Source organism: Podarcis gaigeae (genome assembly GCF_964106915.1).
Source record: "Podarcis gaigeae genome assembly, chromosome: 4".
NCBI lineage: Eukaryota > Metazoa > Chordata > Lepidosauria > Squamata > Lacertidae > Podarcis > Podarcis gaigeae.
Window position 1 is genome coordinate 101688867 of NC_139677.1, and position 23860 is coordinate 101712726.

The window sequence follows — 23860 nt, forward strand, 5'->3', positions numbered from 1 at the left end:
ACTTTGGGTTACATACACTGCAGGTTATAGACTCCGCTAACCCAGAAATAGTACCTCGGGTTAAGAACTTTGCTTCAGGATGAGAACAGAAATCGTGCTCTGGTGGCGTGGCAGCAGCAGCAGCAGCAGCAGGAGGCCCCATTAGCTAAAGTGGTGCTTCAGGTTAAGAACAGTTTCAGGTTAAGAACGGACCTCCGGAACGAATTACCGTATTTTTCGCTGTATAGGATGCACTTCCCCCCCTCCAAAAATCAAGGGGAAATGTGTGTGTGTCCTATGGAGCGAATGCAGGCTCCTTGGCTTCAGCAATAGCAACGCGAAGCCTCTGAAGTGCAGAGGGAGCACTCCCTCCACGCTCCGGAGGCTTCGCGTTGCTTACGCTGAAGCCTGGAGAGCGAGAGGGGTTGGTGCGCACCGACCCCTCTTGCTCTCCAGGCTTCAGGGATAGCCGCCTGAAGCCTTCGGAGCGCAGCGCAAGTTCCTGATGCGCTCCGGAGGCTTCAGGTTCCTTTTGCTGAAGCCAGGAGAGTCTTGCTCTCCCGGCTTCAGCAGAGAGGGAGAACTGCGTAGCGCCCCTTCAGCCAAGCAGGAGGAGAAATTTTTTTCCCTTGTTCTCCCCCTCTAAAACAAGGTGCGTCCTATGGTCCGGTGTGTCCTATAGATCGAAAAATACGGTAAGTACTTAACCCGAGGTACCACTGTACAGGTATACCTTAGATTATTGAATAGAACTATTTGATATATGTTGTTTATTTTAAAGTTATGTTTATATTATGACTTTTTTGTATTGGATTAGAGTGTTATAAAACCATCTTTGTTGACTATTTTGTTGTTTCTTCAGCTTGTAAACTGACTTGCATATAGTAATGTAGAAAGGCGGTATACAAATGAAAAGTGAAATGAAATGAAATATTTAGATTGGGAAGATTATTCCCCTTAGGACAGACTGGTTAACGGCCTTGGGTTGCATATGCCCTCCTGTATCGTATCCTGGCTGGCTTGCTAATACCATTTGGAACTATTTGCTAATCAAGCGCTTAGTGTGGTGCAGCTGCTCTCCTCTTTTGGCACACATCCGCCTGGGTTGCAACCGGCAGGCTGGCATGGGAATGGGGAGTTGGCCACCTTTGGCACCTTACAGCTCAGATTCTGGAGCTCCCCGTTCTTACGCTTTTGTGGGGAAAAGAGGCAGTATGAAACTATGTCCACCATTCTCCTTGCATGAATTTGCAGACCCCCAAGCCCTTCATGGTGTCCCAGCTAAATCTATATCAAAGTCAGCATGATGGGGGAAAGGCTTTGCAGTGCAGTCATACTGAGCCTCAGATAAGCATGCTAACTAGCTGGTCAGCAATCTCATGACTGAGATTTCTGCTGGCTGTGGCTGAAGTGCCAGGAGCTTAATCAGCATTCAGGTTTTGAGCCTCTCTCTATGTTGGCTTTGTGCTGAGTCAAGAGAAGAGGTGTCCTATGGTACACAATCTGAGCCACAACCATGCTGGATTTGTGGGAAGCTGAAGAAAAAGGGCTTTTCAATATGAGCAGCACCATTATTTCAGCCATTCTGAAAGTGAAATTGGTACTAAAAGTTCTCCCAGACCAAGTAAAATTACAAATTGTGGTATTGCATTTGGAAAGGGTTGCTTGCTTCCCTATGGAACCATCTGCTTAATCAGAGACCTCAAGTGCAGACTGCTATGAAACATGCTAGGGCTGGCATCAGTTGCATTTTGCACTAAGCATAATTTCTGATGCCAAGTCCTAGGGACTCCTTGGAGAGTCCATGGCAGACGTCTAGTTTGGATGTTCATACCACAGCTGAATAAACCGAGATGAGCATGATCCATTTGCCCATGCATGTCATCCTCCTGCAAAAAACCAATGGATTTCTATATGGTAGTGTTTTTAATGTCACTTTGTACACTGCTTAGAAATACTATTAAATAAATAAATGACCTCACCAATTCTCGCTGTGCTATAATAAACCAGGAAGTCTTCACTTAACCAAAGTTTCCTGTTAATGTCTAAACAGGGCCACCATGGTTACCAAGTTTGGGAAAAGACAGGTTCTTAAAACACGGGTTGAAGATGGCTCACCATCCTGGCCTATTCCAAGCCTGGTAACCATATTTTAAATATTTTTCCTGAGTGGGAAAGGGTCTGTGAGTATAGGCACAATATTTGTTCATATTAGCTAATTAAACCGAGCTATGGTGGTTTGAATTGGGCCACAGTGTTCTACAACTGCAGATGCCATGTTTGCTGGAGACTATATGAATAAGTAATAGCCATTATTATGTGAAGAATAATTTGCTTTACTGCTGAGTAAATAACCTGAAACTGTTCTTAACCTGAAGCACCACTTTAGCTAACGGGGCCTTCCGCTGCCGCCGCTGTCCGATTTCCTTTCTCATCCTGAAGCAAAGTTCTTAACACGAGGTACTATTTCTGGGTTAGTGGAGTCTGTAACCTGAAGCGTCTGTAACATGAGGTACCACTGTACCATTCATTGTGAAGGTTTGCTGACATGGGTGGGGAACCTCCAGCCTGTGGGCCAGTCTTCACCTGCTGCCAAGGTTGTCCCATAAGGTTATTTTCCCCAAACCACACCCTCCTGACCATCAGTTTACATCACTGGGTGATGTCAGCTGATGTGTGGAGTTCAGTCCTGCTTGGCTGCTGCTTTGCTAGTGAAGCAGACCCTTTCCTCGTGGGTCGACTTTAGAGAAATCCCGTGGTACCACCCATCTTTCAGTCGCCTGGCATAATTGCGACATCAGATGATTGATAGGTGGGTGGCCTTACCCACCTGTCAGAGTTGGCTCATGGATTGGGGGAAGCTAAAGATTTGGCTCTCTGGGCCAAAAAGATTCCTCATACTGTACCTGGCTTACTATGTAGGGAACCTTTTCATTGAATAGCACTGGAGACAGTTGGTAAGGGTGAATTAAAGTCAAATTTATGGATTCCCTTTTGTTTCTCTTGCCTTGCTGATGGCAGTAATCAGTGCCAGATTTGAGACTATGGTTGACCAAGGTTCAGATGTTCCACCTGCTCCCCAACCAGGAGGCTTTGGGTAATTAACTTGGTGTAGCCAACGTTGCAGGACTGATGTGAAGTTACTAATGAGAAAACATTGTACTATAGCTTCTCCTGAGATTGCTCAATAAAGAAGGAAACAACTCTAATTGATAATATAATTTGTCCACCATGACAAATTCAGATTACATAATTGGGACAGAGAATTCTTTATTACAACTTCCCTGTGCCAGTGGAATAGGGAAGGTCTGAAAACCTAATCAAATAGGAGGCTTCATGCATGGGACTTCTCTTTTTACTTTCCTGCAGGGGATGTATAAATACCTTGAGAAATCGTTTCCAGACTTCAAGCAACGTGGTTTTGTTGTTGGATATGATACTCGAGGCCAGATAACCAGCAGTTGCAGCAGCTTAAGGTATGGGCTTTGTTGGGAGTAGAAACAAGATTGCCATGGAATGACTAAGTCCCCTTTGCACTAAGCAGAAATCAAACTTTTAAAATTTGAAGATGAGAAGAAACATGGACTATATATCAGTTCTTTTTGAATGCGAACGTCTGTATCTGAAAGCGACACGAAGGCGTAGCCTCCGTTGTGCCACATTACAGATCTCATTTCAGTCATAAGGGGCAGTTTGGTGGCTGAAGTCAGGCACAGAGTAACTCAAGCCATGGATTTGATACTTAGGCATTACACCTGTTGCACAGGCCTGGCTCTTTTCATTAAATGCATAATTTGTGTCAGGTCCTACAGATAAGGCCTAGGATCAGGCAGATTTGCAGAACCTCTGCCCAAGCCTTCCTGATGCTTTAAAAACTCCTCTCAAAAGCCACTGAACTATTTAATATGAGGCCAGTTCAAGAGAGACCTTCTGGCAGTGTGTGTGTATTGTTGTATTTTCTTTGAGTTTCAGTAGTTTAGAATTAGAGAGCAGATATGTCCCATGTTTGGCACATTACAGACATCATATTGTGCCCCCTGGAGGGAGAGTGAGAGAACCATAGTAGATTTGGAGTGCAGACAAACATAGTATAAGGAATATAGCCTAGCTTCCTTCTCGCCTTGCAACTCAAATGATAGGTGTTTGTACCAGTGAACTGAATGCTGACTCAGCTCTCCGTCTCAAGCATAACACAAGAGGAGCCCTGCTGGATTGGACCAAAAGCCTAGTTGCTTCAGCATCCTGTTTCCCACATTGCCCCGCAAGAAGCCCTCAAGTAGCACATGAACAGCATAGCCCTCCTGCTGTTCTTTCCCCAGTGCCACGTCCAGAGGCATATGCTGCCTGCCTCTGATCCTGGAGGTGGCATATTGCTGCCATGACCAGCAGCTGTTGATAGCCTTTTGCGCCATGAATTCGACTAATCCCCTCTTAAAGCTGTACAAGTTGATTGTCATCAAGCGGGACTTCCCTGTATTCTGTCCTGAACTGACCCCCACTATTCAGCTACATTAGATGATCCCAAATTATAGTCTTATTAGATGAGGGGGAGAAAAATTAGATGAGGGGGAGAGAGCCAGTGTGGTGTAGTGGTTAAGAGCGGTAGTCTCGTAATCTGGGGAACCGGGTTCGCTTCCCTGCTTCTCCACCTGCAGCTGCTGGGTGACCTTGGGCCAGTCACACTTCTCTGAAGTCTCTCAGCCCCACTCACCTCACAGAGTGTTTGTTGTGGGGAAGGAAGGGAAAGGAGATTGTTAGCCACTTTGAGACTCCTTAAAGGGAGTGAAAGGCGGGATATCAAATCCAAACTCGTCCTCCTCCTCCTCTTCTTCTTCTTCTTCTTCTATCCACTTTATCTGCACCAGGCACAATTTTATATTTCTCTGTCATATTTCCCCTTACGCACCTTAAGAGGCCCCCAACGGTGCGCTCTTTCCTTGTGTGAAAATACCAAATTACCGGTATTTTGATTGCCTGTCTCTGCATGTTTTTCAGCTCTACAATATCCTCTTTTTGAGATGTGGCAACTAGAACTGTGCATAGTATTCCAGGTGTGGCAATACAATAAAGGGACCCCTGACCATTAGGTCCAGTCGTGGCCGACTCTGGGGTTGCGGCACTCATCTCACTTTACTGGCCGAGGGAGCCAGCGTACAGCTTCCGGGTCATGTGGCCAGCATGACTCAGCCGCTTCTGGCGAACCAGAGCAGCGCACGGAAACGCCGTTTACCTTCCCACCGGAGTGGTTCCTATTTATCTACTTGCACTTTGACGTGCTTTCAAACTGCCAAGTGGGCAGAAGCTGGGACAAAGCAACGGGAGCTCATCCCATCGCGGGGATTTGAACCACCAACCTTCTGATTGGCAAGTCCTAGGCACTGTGGTTTAACTCACAGCTCCACCCGCGTCCCTTAGATACTTAGATACTATAGATCAATACTATAGATGCCTATAAAAGCATAGTGATATTTGCAGTTTATTGTTGATCCCTTTCATAATGATTCTTAACAGGGAAGCTACCCTTAGCTGCCCTACATTGGGTCAGGTGACATTACCCATTTATTTCTCCATTTGCCACTTTCTTCTTCTTCTTTTAAAAAAGGAAATGGGAATTTGTCTTGTCTTAGGATTTGGGGCATAGTGCAATGGACAGGAGAGCCACATTATCATTCTTTGTCTTCCACAGACTTGCAAAGCTCACAGCAGCAGTCCTGCTTGCTAAGGGTGTACCTGTCTACCTGTTCTCAAGATATGTTCCCACTCCTTTTGTGGTAAGTCCGTCCTTATATTATTATTATTGGGAACATGGCCAGCAGGTCCTAAACTGGATCCACATCTCCAGTGCGAAACCTTATTGAATGTTGTGGCACAGCAGTCCCTGGGGTAAGAAATGAATGTTTGGATTGATCACAGTTTGTTTGCTGTAAGGGCTAGCATTTACATATGGTAATGGAGCAGTGGTGTGCTTGATACTTAAAGTAGAAATTAGAACTCTGAATAATGTCAGGCCTTGGCTTGATGAAATTACCAGTATATATCCTCTGGTGATCCTTTGCTAGAGTCGGAATAGGTGACTTGAACCCCTGTTTCAAAACCATTTGAAACCTGTTGCAACATCGACATGTATATATCAGATGCTTGGGGGTTATTTTTTGTTTTGTTTTTGTTTTCACTATTTATTTTGTGCTTTTACCCTGTATTTTTCTCTTGCCAACCACCCTGAAATCTTTGGATGAAGGGTGGTGTATAAATTTGATCAATCAAATAAATAATTAAATGGGGGTGTGATGTGAATATGTGTTACCGGAAGTCTCTTGGAGCTGCAATTCTTTCTCATACCAGAAATTGCACAAATAACATTACAGAAGGTCTGCCCACTGAACATATCTCGACTTATGGCAGATGGGCTCCTCAAATGTATGGATTACCATTATTACCGTTTGTAGCACTTGCTTTCCAGAGTCGTGAAAGGTCAAAATCCTGGCCTCCAACCCATCTCAGCATGCGCAGTAGATTTTTGAACTCTTCCCTTGGGTGTGAAGTGGCTTGTGCTTAGAAACAAAACCCGAAGCCTTTGCTTCCATGTGCCTGGGCTTTCTGGACTGCAGCCTTGGGTGCAATACAGAGAGAGCTGAACATGTTTTCAGGCCTTTTGATATCATTGGAATGTGCGTGTCTTCCGGGACACAACACCATCTTGGGCTCAGTTAGGCATATTGATTTTTATGTATCTTTGGCACTAATCTTATGAACAGCTCTGAGCACTTATAATAACTTGCTTGTTTAGAGGATGTGACTTGGGAAATATCTAGGGATTCTTCTTTTGTTTAATAGCAATGTTAAGCCAAAAACGCTGCTTAACTCAAAGGTCATACTGAATGGCAGCTGTCATTCAAGGGTCCACATATTCTTCTTGCATCAGTTGTCCAGACACTTGGAATATCCTGAGTTCCTATCTGGGCTGTTTCGGAAATCCTGGCATCCTGGAGAGTGAATGTGGTTTTTGTCTTGCAGCCCTACGCAGTTCAGCAGCTCAGAGCTGTAGCTGGGGTGATGATTACTGCTTCCCATAACCGTAAGGAAGACAATGGCTACAAGGTACGTCAGAGAACTCTCTAGATGCCTGCTAGCTGTTAACAATCCTTTAAATCAAGAGTCTAAGAAAAGATCTGTGTTAGATACTGTAATTGTTTGGGGAAAGGTCCTAAATCAGCGGTAGAGCAGATGGTCCTAGATTCAGTCCCCAATGGCATATTTACCGTATTTTTCGCCCCATAGGACGCACCGGCCCATAGGACGCACCAAGTTTTTTTGGGGGGGAAATAAAGAAAAAAAAAATTATTTCCCCCCCAGGCGCTTGTAGGGCCGGCAGCAGGGAGAAGGCTCTTCTCCCCGCAGCCCGCCTGCAGATCAGGTCCGGGGACAGCTGGAGGACGTGCTGCGCCTCCCAACTGTCCCTGGAGCTTGCGGGGCAGGCAGCGGGGAGAAGCGCTCTTCTCCCCGCAGCCCGCCTGCAGACCAGGTCCGGGGACAGAGGGAGGACGCGCTGCGCCTCCCAACTGTCCCCGGAGCTTGCGGGGCAGGCAGCGGGGAGAAGCGCTCTTCTCCCCGCCGCCTGCCTGCAGATCAGGTCTGGGGACAGAGGGAGGACGCGCTGCGCCTCCCAGCTGTCCCCGGAGCTGGCGGGGCTGGCGGCTGGGAGAAGCACGCGTCTCCCCGCCGTCAGCCTCCAAACCACATCGGGAGACAGCGGGATGGCGGCGTTCCGCCTCCCCGCTGTCCCCCGACCTTGTGGGACTGGCGCTGCGGCTCTCCTGAAGCCTGGAGAGTGAGAGGGGTCGATGCACACCGACCCCTCTCGCTCTCCAGGCTTCAGCGAAAGCCTGCATTCGCCCCATAGGACGCACACGCATTTCCCCTTCATTTTTGGAGGGGAAAAAGTGTGTCCTATAGGGCGAAAAATACGGTAGTTAGGGCTGGAAAAAACTCCTGTGTGAAACCCTCAAGAGTCACTGCCAGTCAGTGTAGACAGTACTGAGCTAGATGGATTCAATGGTCATATATATATATATATATGGAATATAAACAAAACATATCATCCTTAATTCCCCCCCCCCATAAAGCAACCCCCCCTCCCCCCCAACTTCCCTCAGTTCCAATCTCTGGTTTCTCTATAGATGCTATTCTCTGCATGTTACAAAATTGTATAAATCCTTAATTTATCTGACTGATTATTATCAATACAAAGTTTGTGAGTGTTTATTCAAAGCCTGCCAAGGAGTCCAGTTCACTTTGTTGCCTCTTTAAATACTTTGTAAAAGGTTCCCATTCATCTTTAAAGTCACAGTTATCCTTGTCCCGTAGTTTATGTGTCAGTTTTGCCAGTTCTGCAAAGTCCATCAGTTTCTCTTGTCGTAGTTCTTTAGGTTTCCTCATTCTTCCATCCTTGTGGATGGATCCAGTGGTCTGACCTGATGTCAGGAAGTTTCCAGACTGTAATATTCTGGAAAATGCTCAAGAATGGAACACCACATACTGTATGTTCTGTTAGTGGAATAATTGCCTTTTAATGAAAATAAATGCATGCTTTCTGCTTTGGTTCTTTGGCCCCTACTGGTTTGCACAGACAATAAATCAGGGGTAGGCAACCTAAGGCCCATGGGCCACAAGCGGCCCACGGGGGTTGTTTAACTGGCCCACTAGCCGCCCCCGAACCGAACAGATTGATTGCTTGGTGAGTCCCCGCGCGCTGCGTTAAACTGGTGCAGCGCGGTGCAGGGACTCTCTTCCGTGGCGCCGGAAATCGTGCCTGTGCATGCACAGATGGCGGAAATCATGTCTGCGCCGACGCCAGAAATCGTGGGCGCGCACAATCCGGCCCACAGATGGATCTCCACTGGAGTGAACCAGCCCAGGCGAGGTAAACCTTGCCGACCCCTGCAATAAATTGTTCTTTTTTCTGTGTTTATATGTAAAATGTCTGCTAAAACTTGATGAGACTTGCAGGTGGGGAGAGCTCAATGCTACTTGCAGGCTTCCCATAGACAAACAGATGTAATAGTAATAGTAATTTATTATTTGTACCCCGCCCATCTGGCTGGGTTTCCCCAGCCACAGTGGGCAGCTTCTAACAAAGATTAAAAATACATTAAAATGTCACACATTAAAAACTTCCCTGTCCACTGTAAGAACAAGGATGCTGGGCTAAATGGACCTTTGGCCTGGTCCATCTGCCAAGCTCTGCTGATAGGATGATGTTGGGTGAAAATACCCTCCAAGGGAGAGTGAAGGGAGTTTTTCACACTTTGGTGGAAAGACTTTTTATTTTGACACCCCCAGAGTATTGAAAGCTGGCATTGTAGGTGCATTTCCATGCCATTAGATATCATTTTAACACAATTTTAAAGGGAGCCTGCCTGAATGAGCAGCACAGAGCAACAGGAAACCCTCTCTTTCCAAATAGCCCCTGGCCTTTACAAATACTAGGGTTGTATTCAACTAACTTTTACTTGGAGCGGACTCATTGAACTTAATGGCTATAAATAACAGGTTTGTTGATTTCAGTGGATCTATGCAGAGTACAAGTTGGTTTTTGATATAATTAATTACTGTCTTTACTATGAATTTCTAAAAGTGGATAATAAAACACCAACCACAGCTTTTTTATTATTCTGATACATCAGACTATCAAATATTGACTTATTTGCCCTTCAGAGTTCTTTCCAAAGTGGAACTTAGTTCTGTATTGCTAAATGAGCATGTATGTTTATTGATCATTTCAATTTTGTTTTCAAAAATACAAACCAAGTGGAGAATACTTACATAGAAAAGTGATATACCAGCACCGTTTTTGAAAAAGTGTGCTGCTGTTGCATTTTATAGATCAAGGCTTTTTCAGCCCAAATGAAGTCAAAGCCGGCAGAACAGCAGATATGATGCTTAGCTTCTTACAGTAGGCTACAGTCTAGCCCTGCAAGCCCACCCACCCACATTTCTCTCCAGGCACGCAGGAGGTATTAGCTGGACAGAAGCACTTGAGGAGGGCTTCTAAGGAGCCGTGGTCTGGTGAGACTTCTGAGAGCCAAGTATAGATGGCTGAGGGGCCACATTGGCCCCTAGGCCTCAGGTTCCTCACTTTTCTCGTAGAGCTTGCATCACTACATGCATTCTTTTTCTTCTTTTTTAAAGAATTTTTAAATTAGTTTTCTTTTCTATTATTTAAAAACATCTCATATCAATAACATACATATTACACATGGTCACCCCCTCCCTCCCTCTACAAGAAAGAAGATTCCACCTAAACATTAGGAAGAACTTCCTGACAGTAAGAGCTGTTTGACAGTGGAATTTGCTGCCAAGGAGTGTGGTGGAGTCTCCTTCTTTGGAGGTCTTTAAGCAGAGGCTTGACAACCATATGTCAGGAGTGCTCTGATGGTGTTTCCTGCTTGGCAGGGAGTTGGACTCAATGGCCCTTGTGGTCTCTTCCAACTCTATGATTCTATGATTCTCCTGGACTTCCCTCAGCTTCCATTTCTGATTTATTGCCTCCTTATTATACCACTGTTTTATACAATCCACTATATCATTCTTTCATCACGTTAATTGTTCTTTATCAATAAAGATGTGAATGTTTATTTAAACATCACCACATGCATTCTCGTGCTATAGTTGCTGAACGTTTGGCATTTAAATTTTGGAGTGCTCAGACCCTTCCCAGAGGTCTTGCAGTGGTTGAATTCTTACCCTTTCCCAACTCTCACGTTAGGTATACTGGGAAAATGGCGCTCAGATCACATCTCCTCATGACAAAGAAATCCTGAAGTGTATAGAGGAATGTGTTGAGCCGTGGAACGACTCCTGGAATGAGAATCTGGTAGAAAGCAGCCCTCTCACACGAGATCCCTTGAAGGAAATCTGTGCAAGCTACATGGAAGATCTGAAAAAGATCTGTTACCATAGGTAAGAAATCAAAGCACAACTCCTGTAAGCATCAATTCCATATGTTAGAAGCCCTCAAAGGTGGAGGTTCAGAATTGGAAGCAGGTAAGATGCAAATGTTTGGCTTGGGCGTAGATATTTGAACAGGGAAGAGCAGAAGAAGAGTGTGTATTTTTTAATTTTTGTGTAAAAGACCACCTTTCTGGACAAAGACCACTGAAAGATGGCCACCACTGTAGAGGAAAACTTAGTTACCAAAGGTTTGACTGAATAAAAATGATGTAGCCTGGTGCCTGAAAATTGAGAACAATGGAACCAGGCCACATTTCCCTGGGGAGAACATTCCACGAATGAAGGGGCCACTACTGAAAAGGCTCATTCTTATGCGGCCACCTTCTGTACCTCCCTCAGATTTTATGTTTAGTTTTGTATTTACTTTAGCCCCCCCCTTATTTGCTGTAAGCCACCCAGAGAACTTTACCAGACAGAGCACTTGAAGTCTAGGAGAAGGGCAAAGGTAACAGCTGATCCCACATTAGATTTGCTGGTTATCCATGTCTATCATTTTTAGTTGCAGTGTCCCATGAAAGCCTGGCTCATTCTGCAAATGCTGGACAGGTGCTGTGAGCTGTTTTTATATGATGTCTGCTTTGGCGTCTGGGCATGTCACCATCTCATGTGATGCCACATCACCTTTTGGGAACAGCAGGTCTCCTAGTAATCCATTGTGTTGTTTTCTTTATAGGGAGCTGAACACAAAGAGCAGCTTAAAATTTGTTCACACGTCCTTTCATGGGGTTGGGCATGACTACGTGCAGTTGGCTTTTCAGGCGTTTGGCTTTCAGCCTCCCATTCCAGTTCCTGAACAAAAAGACCCAGATCCAGATTTCTCCACTGTAAAATGTCCGAATCCTGAAGAAGGAGAATCTGTGCTAGTAAGTTTGGCAGGCGATTTTGTCAACAGTTCTGTATGTAAATAAGGGTGGGCGAAACCGACTGGCTGTTTTGTGTTGAGTAAAAATAATAACTTTCCTCTTCCAGGAATTGTCTTTGAGGCTTGCGGAGAAGGAAGGTGCCAGGGTGGTGGTGGCAACTGACCCGGATGCAGACAGATTAGCTGTGGCAGAACTGCAGAAGAAGTAAGCGTGTGTTTGTTTGTGTATGAGAGAGAGTTTACTCTGTGAAGGGGAAAAGACAGGCAAGAATTCTGGGTGTTCCTTGAGATGCAGACCTCTACACCAAATAATGTTTGAATATCTAAACTTTTGTTTTAAAAATGACACCAGTAATTGTAAGTGGTGGTAAGGTAAAGGTAAAGGGACCCCTGACCATTAGGTCCAGTCGTGACCGACTCTGGGGTGGCGGCACTCATCTTGCTTTACTGGCTGAGGGAGCTGGTGGTCAGCATGACTAAATTGCTTCTGGCGAACTAGAGCAGCGCACGGAAATGCCATTTACCTTCCTGCCGGAGTGGTACCTATTTATCTACTTGCACTTTGAGGTGCTTTCGAACGGCTAGGTTGGCAGGAGAAGGGACTGAGCAATGGGAGCTCACCCCGTCGTGGGGATTCGAACCACTGACCTTCTGTTGGACTCAATGGCCCTTGTGGTCTCTTCCAACTCAATGGCCCTTGTGGTCTCTTCCAACTCTATGATTCTATGAAGTCCTGGGCTCTGTGGGTTAACCCACAGCTCCACTAAAAGCACATATAGCTGAAGCTCCCTGTGCTTCAGATATTCCAAGAAATTGAATTAAAGGCTTGGAAGGGACATGAAAATCCTCAGATCCCCCTATAGTCTAGGAATATATCTGCACCTGCCTCTCTCAGGCCACATCAGAAGAGAAACAAACAGATACACAGCACCGCACCAACGCATAAAAGCAGCCCGGTTTCTGTTTTCCCTTCTGCCACCATCTCCATCCCCTCCCTACCACACCATTATCCCATGGCTCCGTTCCAGTTAGCAAGCTCTTAGATTGTTTCTATACTGTACACATCAAGGATCAGGGCTTTTCCCTTTCAGGGGGTACTCAGAGGGTACTTGGTACCAGCACCTCTTTTTGTAGTTGTTAAAAATTGTGGCACTTACTGTAACAACTTTATGGTGAGTACAGGCACCTATTTTTCTAGGGAAAAAAGCACTGGCAAGGATGCTCTCAGTTTGGGAGCAGGGAGTGCTTAGGGAAATGCCCAAAGGTTCCAGTGTAACTATAAGTAGCAAAAATTGCAGAAAAATGTGGAGCTGTTCTTGTTCTCTCTGTCCTGGCCCATCTCATTTCCCCTTTGCTACCAGCTTGTTCTGCCAGATATATCTCCCTCTCTTTCTTTCTTTCTTTACTCCTCTTGTTTCCTTCTCCATAAACCTTCCAACTGGGGGACTTTTCTGCCACAACGTATTCTTCTGAGTTCTCCTAGTACTCTCCCTGCCTCTCCTTCCACCGCTAGTTCTCAGGCCACTTCCAAACAAGTCTGTGTTGAGGGATGGGTGATTCACATACCTGCAGGTTTCTTGCAGCATCTGGACATTGTTGTCGTCATCAGAATTCCTGCCCATATTCCCACATCCACCTATTGGGTTGTTTTTATTTTGATTATATATTATGATTGTATCATGATAATATTTTGATTACATGTTTTGTGGTTACATATTTTGATTTTATTCTGTGAACTGTCCCGAGACCTGCGGGTTTAGGGTGGTATATAAATTCAATTAAAAATAAATAAATCTCAATTTACCCATCCTGTGAAAAATCCAATAACTTAAAAACAAAAATCACCTGTTGCCAAAGTCTGAGTTGTTTGAAAAATTAAGCCTCAACCTGAAATTCCCTTTCAAATGAATGAGTCCACAGTTCAATGAGTGCAGGGGAGGAGCTTCAGTCACCTGGGAAACTCTGCTTCCTGGACCATTCTGAAAACGATGGAGTGTTGTAGTGGCACCCACAGGCAGCCGTTTAAGAAGCCCTGCTGGTGGACAAGTCTCCTCTTCTGCACAGAAGAAACTTTTAAAGCAGCCGTTGTGTTTGTGGCTGCGTTCCTCTGTGTTTTGGATTCTTGTGCGTATTCCTCTTGACCTCTGGTGCTCTCCTCCTCCTTCTCCTCCTGCAGTGGCCGCTGGAAAGTCTTCACTGGCAATGAGCTGGCAGCGTTGTTTGGGTGGTGGATGTTTACTTGTTGGAAGGAGAATTGTTCCAAAGATGCCGACGTCAAGAATGTTTACATGCTGGCCACCACGGTCTCCTCTAAGATCCTGAAGGCCATCGCACAAAAAGAAGGATTTCACTTTGAAGTAAGAGCTGAATGGCTTTTAGGGTTGTGGTTTGGCTGAGTAAATCCCAGCCGTCTTTGTACAGTGGTACCTCGGGCTAGGAACTGAATTCGTTCCGGAGGTCCGTTCTTAACCCGAAACCGTTCTTAACCTGAGGTGTGCTTTCGCTAATGGGGCCTCCCGCTGGTGCCGCGCTGCCAGTGCGTGATTTCCGTTCTCATCCTGGGGCAAAGTTTGCAACCCGAAGTGTTTGTAACCCGAGATACTACTGTACAGGGTGCATCTGACCATGGTGGGGTATGGAATATGACTACATTCATTATGAGCTAAAGGAGAGAACTGAAGCTGCTCTGGGAAGGAGCTCCAGGCAGAAAGGGAAACTTTTGAGCGTTTGGGGCGCAATTCAGAGGTCTTTTTAAAGGACACGCAAAATGTTAGAAGAAGTGAGCACCCCCTCACTTATGCCTTTGACATGTAATAAGTTATACTCAGAGGGGACCCATTGAAATTAATGTAGAAGACATAAGTTAGATCCATTAATTTCAATGGGTTTACTCTGAATAAAATTTTGGTGGGGGGAGTATCAAGTTGATCCAGATGGTGTGCAGATGTACAAGTTTGGGTTCGGGCAGCATCTGTCTTTTGCTTCTTGCAGGCAATTTACCTAGCTCTGGTCAGCTTCAATGTGATATATAATGAATTTATAGAGTGCCATGTGACTAGATTGCAAGGGCTGAGATGATTAAAGCTGTAGAGAGAGCATTGACTCCTTTTCATCATTGCAACTCTTACTGCCCTCTAGTGCCCCTTCTGGAGCACAGCTGCTGTGGCATCTTTCTGAGAAAATCTGTTTTGTTTGTTAGGCCTTTCAAGCCTTCAGTTTCTGTTTTGCAGCACCGTCCTTGTGTGCAGTTTAAACAGGGCAGACAATTATTCTAATGGTCAAAAGAAATTGTTTAGTTATGGTAGACTTTTGAGAAAAGGAAACTTCAGTCACGTCTTCCAGGACCACTGATCTTGGGCCAGAGGACTATTTTTAATTTGGGTACCATTCTACAATGTGCTGGCATATAAGAAGGAACCCTTTTTTGCCCATTTAGAGCCATGCTTAGGACTCTCTTCTGAGTAACCTTTTCCCAATCTTGGGTGACCCGGCTGCAATTCTAAGCCCACTCAGGACTGCATACTTAAAAGAGAGTTGCTCTCAGAAGGCCTCTTGGAATGAGCAGCTTGGTGAATTTGCGTGCAGTTGGCATGTTCCATGAGAACGATCTGTATTAAGTGAAGGCACCTTCCTGTCTTTCAGGATACACTCCCTGGCTTCAAATCGATTGGCAGCAGAGTTAAAAACCTCCTGGACAGCGGCAAAGAAGTCCTTTTTGCCTTTGAAGAGTCCATTGGTAAGCACAGCAAGTGTTGGGTGCTATGCCAGGCAGAAGGTGGGGCCAGAGCCCAGTCCTAGAATCTGGCCTCTCCCTTCAGGCTGTTGTTTCCCATCACTCCATTGCATGGTCTTAACTCTCAAACTCTTTGTGTTTGGTTCTAGCATCATATAACCTTCTGAATAGATCCCTTGAATGCAGGGTGGAGGGGTGGGTATACAATGATCACTTACCACTTTGCTTCCACTTTGATGTAAAAAGGGACCTATTCTTTAATTACAGACTTGAACCCCCCCAGGCCTACCAACTTGGAGCTGAGATTTCCGCGTATTAGATGCTCAGATGAGCTGGATAAGGAAATTCCTAGGAAGCTACTCTTTGTGTTTGGTTCTGTTGTACAGAAATGTTAAGATGATGGATTTAAGGCGACATGTGGATTAAATAAAACAAAATGCTGTTTTGCAAATTTTTGTTTTCCAGGCTTCATGTGTGGCACTTCCGTGCTAGACAAAGATGGCGTCAGCGCAGCTGTGGTGATTGCAGAAATGGCTGCTTATCTAGATACCAAGGGCCAAATGCTGGCATCCCAACTAACAGAAATATATAAAATGTAAGTTCTGTTCATCATCATCGCTATTCTGATTTATTACCCTCCCTTCGCCTGAGGTCCCAGGGCAGGTTACAACATTGAAACACAATGCTGAAGACAGTTAAAGCGACTTTCCATCACGGAAATTACTCTTGGAGCTGGTTGCATCAATTCCAGCTAGTGAAAAATAAGTTTAGTCATTACTAGAACTGTAACTTAAAGCTTGATCTTGCTTTTCTCCTCCTCCACATTGCTCCCTTGTGTGTTGTGCCTTTTTAGATTATAAGTGTGAGGTAGGGAGTATCTTGTGGTACTGATTTTTGAAAGCTATTCTGGGAGCCTTTTTGGCCAAAGGGTGACGTTAAATGCTTTCCATAAATAAATCTGAATGGAAAAGAGTAGGAATTGTCTTTCCTCTGTTTTTGCCTGTGAGATAACTCAGAAATGTTGGAAGTGGCTGAAAGGGTAGCATTCGAAAAAGAACTTCTGGCGGGGCCTTACTTTATCCCTTTTCTGTGCCACCATTTGTAGAGACATCATAGATACGTTTAGTGATAAGGAGGTTTGTGCTTAGCTTTCCTTTCTTTTCCTAGTGACAGAATTTAGAGATCTAGATTACCATGGCTGACTATATATTGTTTTTGTGTAGGTATGGCTACCACATTTCAAAAACCTCGTATTTCCTGTGTTATGATCCTCCTACTATCAAAAGGATCTTTGAAAGACTCCGAAACTTTACATCGCCTAATTCTTACCCAGCAGTTTGTGGCACTTTCAGTATATTGGACATCCGGGATGTGACCACTGGATATGACAGCAGCCAGCCAAATAAGAAGTCGGTGAGTTGTGCGACTCTTGTTAGGAAGCTGTTACAGATCATTTCTCATAATAGCTTTAATCTGAACCCTTTTGCCTTTCAACCCTTTGCAGAGTTTTCAAGTAACAGAGGTGTTGCTTGGAGGAAATCAGTAATTACCGTATTTTTTGCTCTATAAGACTCACTTTTCCCCTCCTAAAAAGTAAGGGGATATGTGTGTGCGTCTTATGGAGCGAATGCAGGCTGCGCAGCTATCCTAAAAGCCAGAACAGCAAGAGGGATTGCTGCTTTCACTGTGCAGTGATCCCTCTTGCTGTTCTGGCTTCTGGGATTCAGAATATTTTTTTTTCTTGTTTTCCTCCTCCAAAAACTAGGTGCGTCTTGTGGTCTGGTGCGTCTTATGGAGCGAAAAATATGGTAGATTGTAGGCTTGGATGTTGAGAAAGAGAAGCGAGTATGTCATTTCAGTCTAGGCCAGTGTTTCCTAACCTTGGGGCTCCAGCTCTTTATGAACTACTACTCCCATCATCCCTAGCTAGCAAGACCAGCGTTAAGGGATGATGAGAATTGTAGTCCGAAAACAGTTGGAGACCCAAGTTGGGGGCACACTGGCCTAGGTTCTGTCAGGCTGACCACCTTTCAGCAGGTGAGTTGCCACCTTAAAGGAGGAAACCCATAAAAGATCATATTGGCATGCAGATACTTATGATGGTTCACATAAACTTCAGCTGCCTTATGTGTTGGGTTGTAGTTGAGCACAGTGCAGAGTTCTGTGTGCTTCGATCGCAATCCTGCATATTAAAATTACATCCACATCCCATGTTCCCTCAACAAAAAGTAAACTCCGGTCAGGACTGAGTCTGACACCAAATTCCTCAGAGCAGAATATGAAATTGTTAGCCTATATACAGAACAGCCTTCCCCAACCTGGTGCCCCCTAGATGACTTCGGCTACAACTTCCATGAGCCTCAGCCAATAGGCGATGCACTTTGAAGCATCTGGAGGGCACAAGGTTGGGGGTGTAAAACAGGCTAACTGGATTCAAAATCCTTTAGGAGGACTCTTCTTGCAGTGTTCAAATAATTTTTTCCTCCTGCCAGAACTGGCTAAGGAATTTACCATTCCTAACTTGAGAGTCAAAGGAACCTCTCTATAAATAAACAGCAATTGACAAATTCTGTTGTATATACTTTGAATAAGGTCTAACTAGTTCATCGATGGGTTCATTTGCACAATTCTGTAACTTAAAATCGCAGAACAGCAACGAACATGTGACAGATTTATTTGTACCGTGCCATCAGTGCTTTAGAGAGTAAATTCAGGTCTACAGATACTATCATTATCACCATCATAATGCAGTGTTTTTAGTCTTTGGGTTGAAACTTGTCCACAAAACACTTAACTGGAGCACTTGATATTTAATTAGTGGGTGGGGGGAGGCTGCAGGAACCCCTACATCAATTCCACAATGATTTTTCTCCGATATTCTGCTGCTCTTGTTGTTGTCGCTGCAGGTACTGCCTGTGAGTAAAAACAGTCAGATGATCACCTTCACCTTTCAGAATGGCTGTGTCGCCACCCTTCGGACAAGTGGAACTGAACCAAAGATAAAATATTATGCAGAGATGTGTGCACCACCGGAACAGAGGTGGGGAATTCTGTTTGTGTCATCACTCCCATGAGTTAGGTTTTATGCCTGCCAGTGGTTCTGTGAACAGTCTTCTCTGAACCAAGCATTTAGAGAGTAGAAGGTGTCTCATTGTGGCTTGATCTGGACACAACTTCTCACTTGATCTCTGCAAAGTCCAGCCAGGCGGAGCATGCATGGTCTTCTGATAGCTAGAGCATGGGGCACATTCAAGCCCCATATTGGGCAAAAGATTTCTACGTTGCAGGGGTTTGGACTAGATGACCCTAGTCCCTTCCAACTCTATAGTTCTATGATTCTGTGACAGCAGAGTAGCTTTGGCATGAAGAAAATGAATGGAAGTCTGATAGAACTTTTCTTTTTAGAATGTGAGTTGGCATTTTGGATTGTGGAGGGGTATCTTAACAACCTCTGACTCCTCTTCTCTTTTAGCGACACAGTCTTCCTGGAAGAGGATCTACAGAACCTCATTGATGCCCTGATTGAGAATTTTCTGGAGCCTAGTAAGAATGGACTAATCTGGCGTTCGGTGTAGCCTTCCTCCTCCTGCTGCTGCTGCTGCCATTGGCTGTGATAGCAGTCACTCCATGCACTGCGTAATGTGGAACAAAGGAACCAAGATGATAACTCTTGTTTGCATTTATATATATGCTGTTTATATATATATGAATGCCTCTGTGTGCGTGTGTGTGTTTTATATATAGATATATATATGTTCCTTAGCCAGCATATTTATATGGAAGCAGTATCATTTTGTCAGCTTTCTTTCCAAAATGAGAAGCAGATTACCAGACAGCTTTGGGCTCCCACAGAGATCCATCAAGCCAAAAGGAAAAGGCTGAGCAGTTTCTGGCAAATTTGCCAGGAGTGATTGGTGAAAGGGACTTCCTCTACCGCCGCACCTCAAAAACGAAATAAATGCAAACCTGGAGGCTTTTTTGGCTGCCGCCTTGTATTAAACCAGTGTTGGGTATCTGAAGTCTTCAACTTGCTCAGTCCCTTGGCAGCTGGCCTGGATGATCATATTGGACTGGCAGAATGGTCCTGCTTCCTTGTAGCTGTTTTGAGTGTAGGTATCTTTACTGTACTGTTGAGTCTTACCTTTTTTAAAAAATCAGTCTATTCAGTAGAATTCAGTACTTAGGGTTTTCTAGTGCAGAAGTTGTTTAGAAGTCATAACGGTTCCAGCTCTTTAAATCTCTTCTTTTGAAAGGTGCTCTTTGTGCATTGTATTCTTATCTGTCTGTGTATTTGCTGAAGTTTACTCAACAGTTAAGCAGTAGTGGCAAGCTATATCGTATGAGGTGTAGCTGGCTAGCCCTGGGGCCAAAGCAGGTATGATGGACCACCTCGTTCCTCTTTTGGCCCTCGGACTGCCTACTGGGCTTCTTGGAAGTTAGGAAGCAAGACAGAATGCAGACCTCTTGGCTCAAGGGGATAAAAAATTGATCATTGCTTTGCCTTCACTTGCCACTATTTTAAAGTATCTTTAAAATAAACAACCTACATCAAATAAAGCAGTATTCAATAATCCATCCAAATCTAAGAGTGAACAGCATTTGGTCATGGGCGCCTCCAAGCTGCAATGCGAAATGGTACAGCCCGGACACAGCTTTGCCACCTCAGAACTAGACATAATGCCGCTTGGTTAAATTGATCAAGTATATATTTGAAACAGGGAGAAGTCCCATCCGTTTCCCCATCTGGCACTACCAAAGTTTCCAAGCAGATTTTTTTCTTCTTCTTCCAAACCCAGTAGCTTCTTTCTTCTGAGTTGACGGAAAAGCTGAGTTTCGGTAGCCCAGTTGATATAGCTTTGCCACTGTTGCTTGACTTTGTCCTCCTCTTTCTCCTTACGCCCTTTGTGAGTTGGATCTGATAAGTTGGTGCAGGTGACTTCTGTCCTTTGACCCAGCTTTAGGCCACAGTGACAAGAAACTCCATTTCCTGTACATCTGGGTTGGGGGTTTGAGGGGAAAGAGGGGGATTGGTGCCAACTGAAGCTTTTGCTCTGTGGCATAACAAAGTACCTTTGTGGTATCTGAATGTATGTGGAAAGCAGGAACTTGCTTGTATTGCACGAGGCTTTCGGGGCAAGATCCACCAGGAACCTGTCCTGCGCGCGGGACGTTTTCCTGTTGTGTTTTGCCGTTGATTTACATGCAATATTTATTTATTATTTTTATTATTTAATGCTTAAATGCCTTCCAGGTTGTTCGTATATATCTGAGTGAAATGTATTGAATGCCAAAAAACCTTCCTTTTTATTTTATTTTTTACTCTTTGTTTTCTTTTTCATTTACTGTATATTTGAAAGTGCTGCAGCGTAGCGAGGAGAAATTACGAGGGGGCAATTAAAGCGACAGAGCTGCGCCAACCTACGTGCCAGAAGGCATCCAAAGACATTGGGGGCAAATGTTTGCCTCATGGGAGTTTTGTCATCCTTTAAGAATCCAATTCCCATCTCCTTAATGTGTTGCTGTTTGGAACAGAGAGAACAGAATCCAAGGCCTTAAGAGGCTCCTTCTGAATCCTTTGCTGATTTGGGGGGAAAGAACCCTCATTCTCTGGTTTAGTTTGAACAAACATAAGTCATGGAAGAACAAAGCAACATGTTTATTGACAAGTTTTCTACCTGTAGAGAGGATAGCAGAGGGGGCAGCCTATGTCCTCCCAATTCACATGATAGGGATCACTATCGGATTGATTCTGTCCTGGGACAAGAGTTTAAGAGAGGGGGGGCATATACTCCCTACCCCCAAAATGTATGGGAAAGAGGGCTATGGCTCCAGTTTTGTTTAGTGTCCTGAGAAAGCTGACTTGTTAAGGATTTGATTATTTCTGCTGGAACCGCTGCTGTCGGTGGTTTTGTTTTTGTTTTGTTTTTTCAATTGTTCACAATGCTTGAAAATCCATCCTATTCCATTGGGGGAAGTTTCTTTTTCTTCTCTTCCCTGCTTTTGTTAACTGTGAAAGATCACCTCCTCCTCTTACCTCACCAATGAGCAACATGGAGGTCCTTTGGGCTTCTGCTCCCACCCTCCTTCCCTGCGGGGTTTCTCTTGACTGATGCCAGGAACATTTATAATGTGGCATGATGGGCAAAAGTATTTGAAACCACTTCAGAAACACACTGTGGTTTGTTTAAGATGCCTCTTGCCTTCTAAGATGTTGGTGTGGAGCGATATCACCAGGTTGTTGTACGATGATTTGATAAGGTGGGGGGTGGTTTGTTGTTTTGCTCTTTCAAATCTTGAAATGCTTTGCGGAAAGCACTTTCGTCTCCCGAAATTCTGTAGCATGGTCTCTGTGCATGTCTCCTCAGAAGTAAATCCCAGTGAATACAGTGGGACTTACTCCAAGCTAAAAGAGTATAGGTTTGCAGCTTAAAATGCAGGCTTTGAAAAAGCAACACATACACACACATGAAGTTTGCTAGTTGAGAATATTTCTAATTCACTTTGGCTACTTGGTTTACCTGAGCATGCTTTTGAGAAGACGTCCCCTTTGCTACCCAATAAGAAAACGTCTTAATGGTCTTCATCGTCTTAACTTTGTTATGACAAAAAATGGCAACCACTGTTTTGGGAATGGGTGAGGGAGAGAACAGATTTTCCCTTGTAATATCAACTGCAAAGGAAGAGCCTAAAATCTGGTCTCATTTTTATTATGGAGAAGACTCCCTTTCTGGTGCAGCCTTGCACTTGATGAATCACATCCCATAAAGAAGAAGCCCCGCACATGCAAGCAAGATTTTTTTCCATTATCAGCAGAGTCCAGTGCTATAGTGGGCTCTATATACTTGGAGCTCCAAATCACACTCAGTAAGTTTTTAAGTCCTCATGCCAACAGAGTGTGTTGAAATAACCTTTAGAAACTGGCAGGGCACATCCAGCCCCCTGCCCCAGTTTCTTCCAGCTCCTGCCACTCCCTGTGCCAGGTTTACAAGTCCCAGCCGGGGCTCTCCTGTGTGTCTTTCAGCCTTGACTGCTGCCTGAGCAGCTGTGCTGGACAGGGAGCCCAGCAACATCTCGGGGAGCTGAACTCTCCTAGGCCAAATAGGGGGAATCACAGCAAAAATTGGCCAAGCGGAGATGAGTCTCTTTGACTGACACGTTGTTGGTTCTGGTGGATGGAGCTTCGTAGCTCACCTGTGCCTCACTGCATCCAATTTCATCTCACTTAAGGATGCTTTCAGGGCATGGGGAGTCATGCTCTGCAATGTGCGCTTGCGCAAACAAGCACTGGAGCTTGTGTAGAACTTAAGGTCATAAAGCATTCTGTTGATGAGTGTGAAGATAATTCACTTTTTTGCAGGTGGGGCTGACCGTTCATAGATGTTTGACTCAAAGCAAGACCTTCCTTCATAATTTTTGTTCAGTGTGTACTGAGACTTTCAGAAATGTGTACCGCTTCTTCTGGGCTGTTTATTGCAGACAGCCCAAGTGCAGCAGGAATGCCAGCTGAAATGAGACTCGGTTGGAATACTTGTTTGGCTGCCCCAACCCAGCAACATCTCAGGCTATAATGTGGCACCTCCCCCTTCCTCTTTTCACAAAGCTCCAGACTGTTGAGAGACTTCAAGAATAAATAGAGAGAGAGAGTTTTGCCCTTTATTGGAAGCACACATCATATGTGCCATAATGAGAGACCTTGTGTGTTTCCTCTGGGACCTTGCAGTGTTATCTGCCACTCAAAAGCTGGAATGGTAGGAGTTGAGGGTGTGATTCTTACAACTGATAAGATTCCATGTCTCTTTTTGTTTTGTTCTGAAAGATGCGCATGTCCTAAGTTTACATAGGTGTACCCTTCCCACAAGACTGAGTGTGTGTAGTACAAAACACGGAGTACAAAAAGCAAAGTGAGGCTTCGCCCCTTACTGTGCTTGCCTTCGTTTGGTAGCCCACTTAGCTTGGAAGGAGGTGATACACTTAGCACCTGCCCAGCCCAACCTTCAGCTTCCTTTTTATGTATCCTCCTTGACTTCATTTTCAGGACTGTTGCTTTAACCAGGGTAGTCACCATCTTGGACTGCCCTTCAACTAAATCTAAAGAGTGGTACCAGGCAAGCTTTTCATTATCCTTCTTTCATTTCAGATGTGCTTTTCTGCCTAAGAGACAATGGGTGTATTATCAATATGGACTGAAAATTTGCACTTTGATTCTGTTGGAAGTATTTTATTTGTGTCTGGATTATGAAGTGGGTTTAGTTGAATAAAGTGTTAAGTTAATAAAA

General features: G+C 44.6%; 1 protein-coding gene across 1 annotated transcript in view; it reads left to right on the top strand.

Moving 5' to 3' along the window:
• Window positions 1-23860, top strand: part of PGM2L1 (phosphoglucomutase 2 like 1) — a 39226-nt gene extending 15366 nt beyond the window's left edge. Inside the window, exons 3-14 of the mRNA XM_083736763.1 lie at window positions 3349-3455; window positions 5666-5750; window positions 6994-7077; window positions 10745-10938; window positions 11663-11852; window positions 11959-12056; window positions 14028-14208; window positions 15494-15587; window positions 16050-16179; window positions 16808-16997; window positions 18491-18624; window positions 19057-23860. Coding sequence (XP_083592889.1) covers window positions 3349-3455; window positions 5666-5750; window positions 6994-7077; window positions 10745-10938; window positions 11663-11852; window positions 11959-12056; window positions 14028-14208; window positions 15494-15587; window positions 16050-16179; window positions 16808-16997; window positions 18491-18624; window positions 19057-19159 — 1590 coding nt within the window. The 3' untranslated portion in view covers window positions 19160-23860. The remainder of the gene's footprint in view (window positions 1-3348; window positions 3456-5665; window positions 5751-6993; window positions 7078-10744; window positions 10939-11662; window positions 11853-11958; window positions 12057-14027; window positions 14209-15493; window positions 15588-16049; window positions 16180-16807; window positions 16998-18490; window positions 18625-19056) is intronic.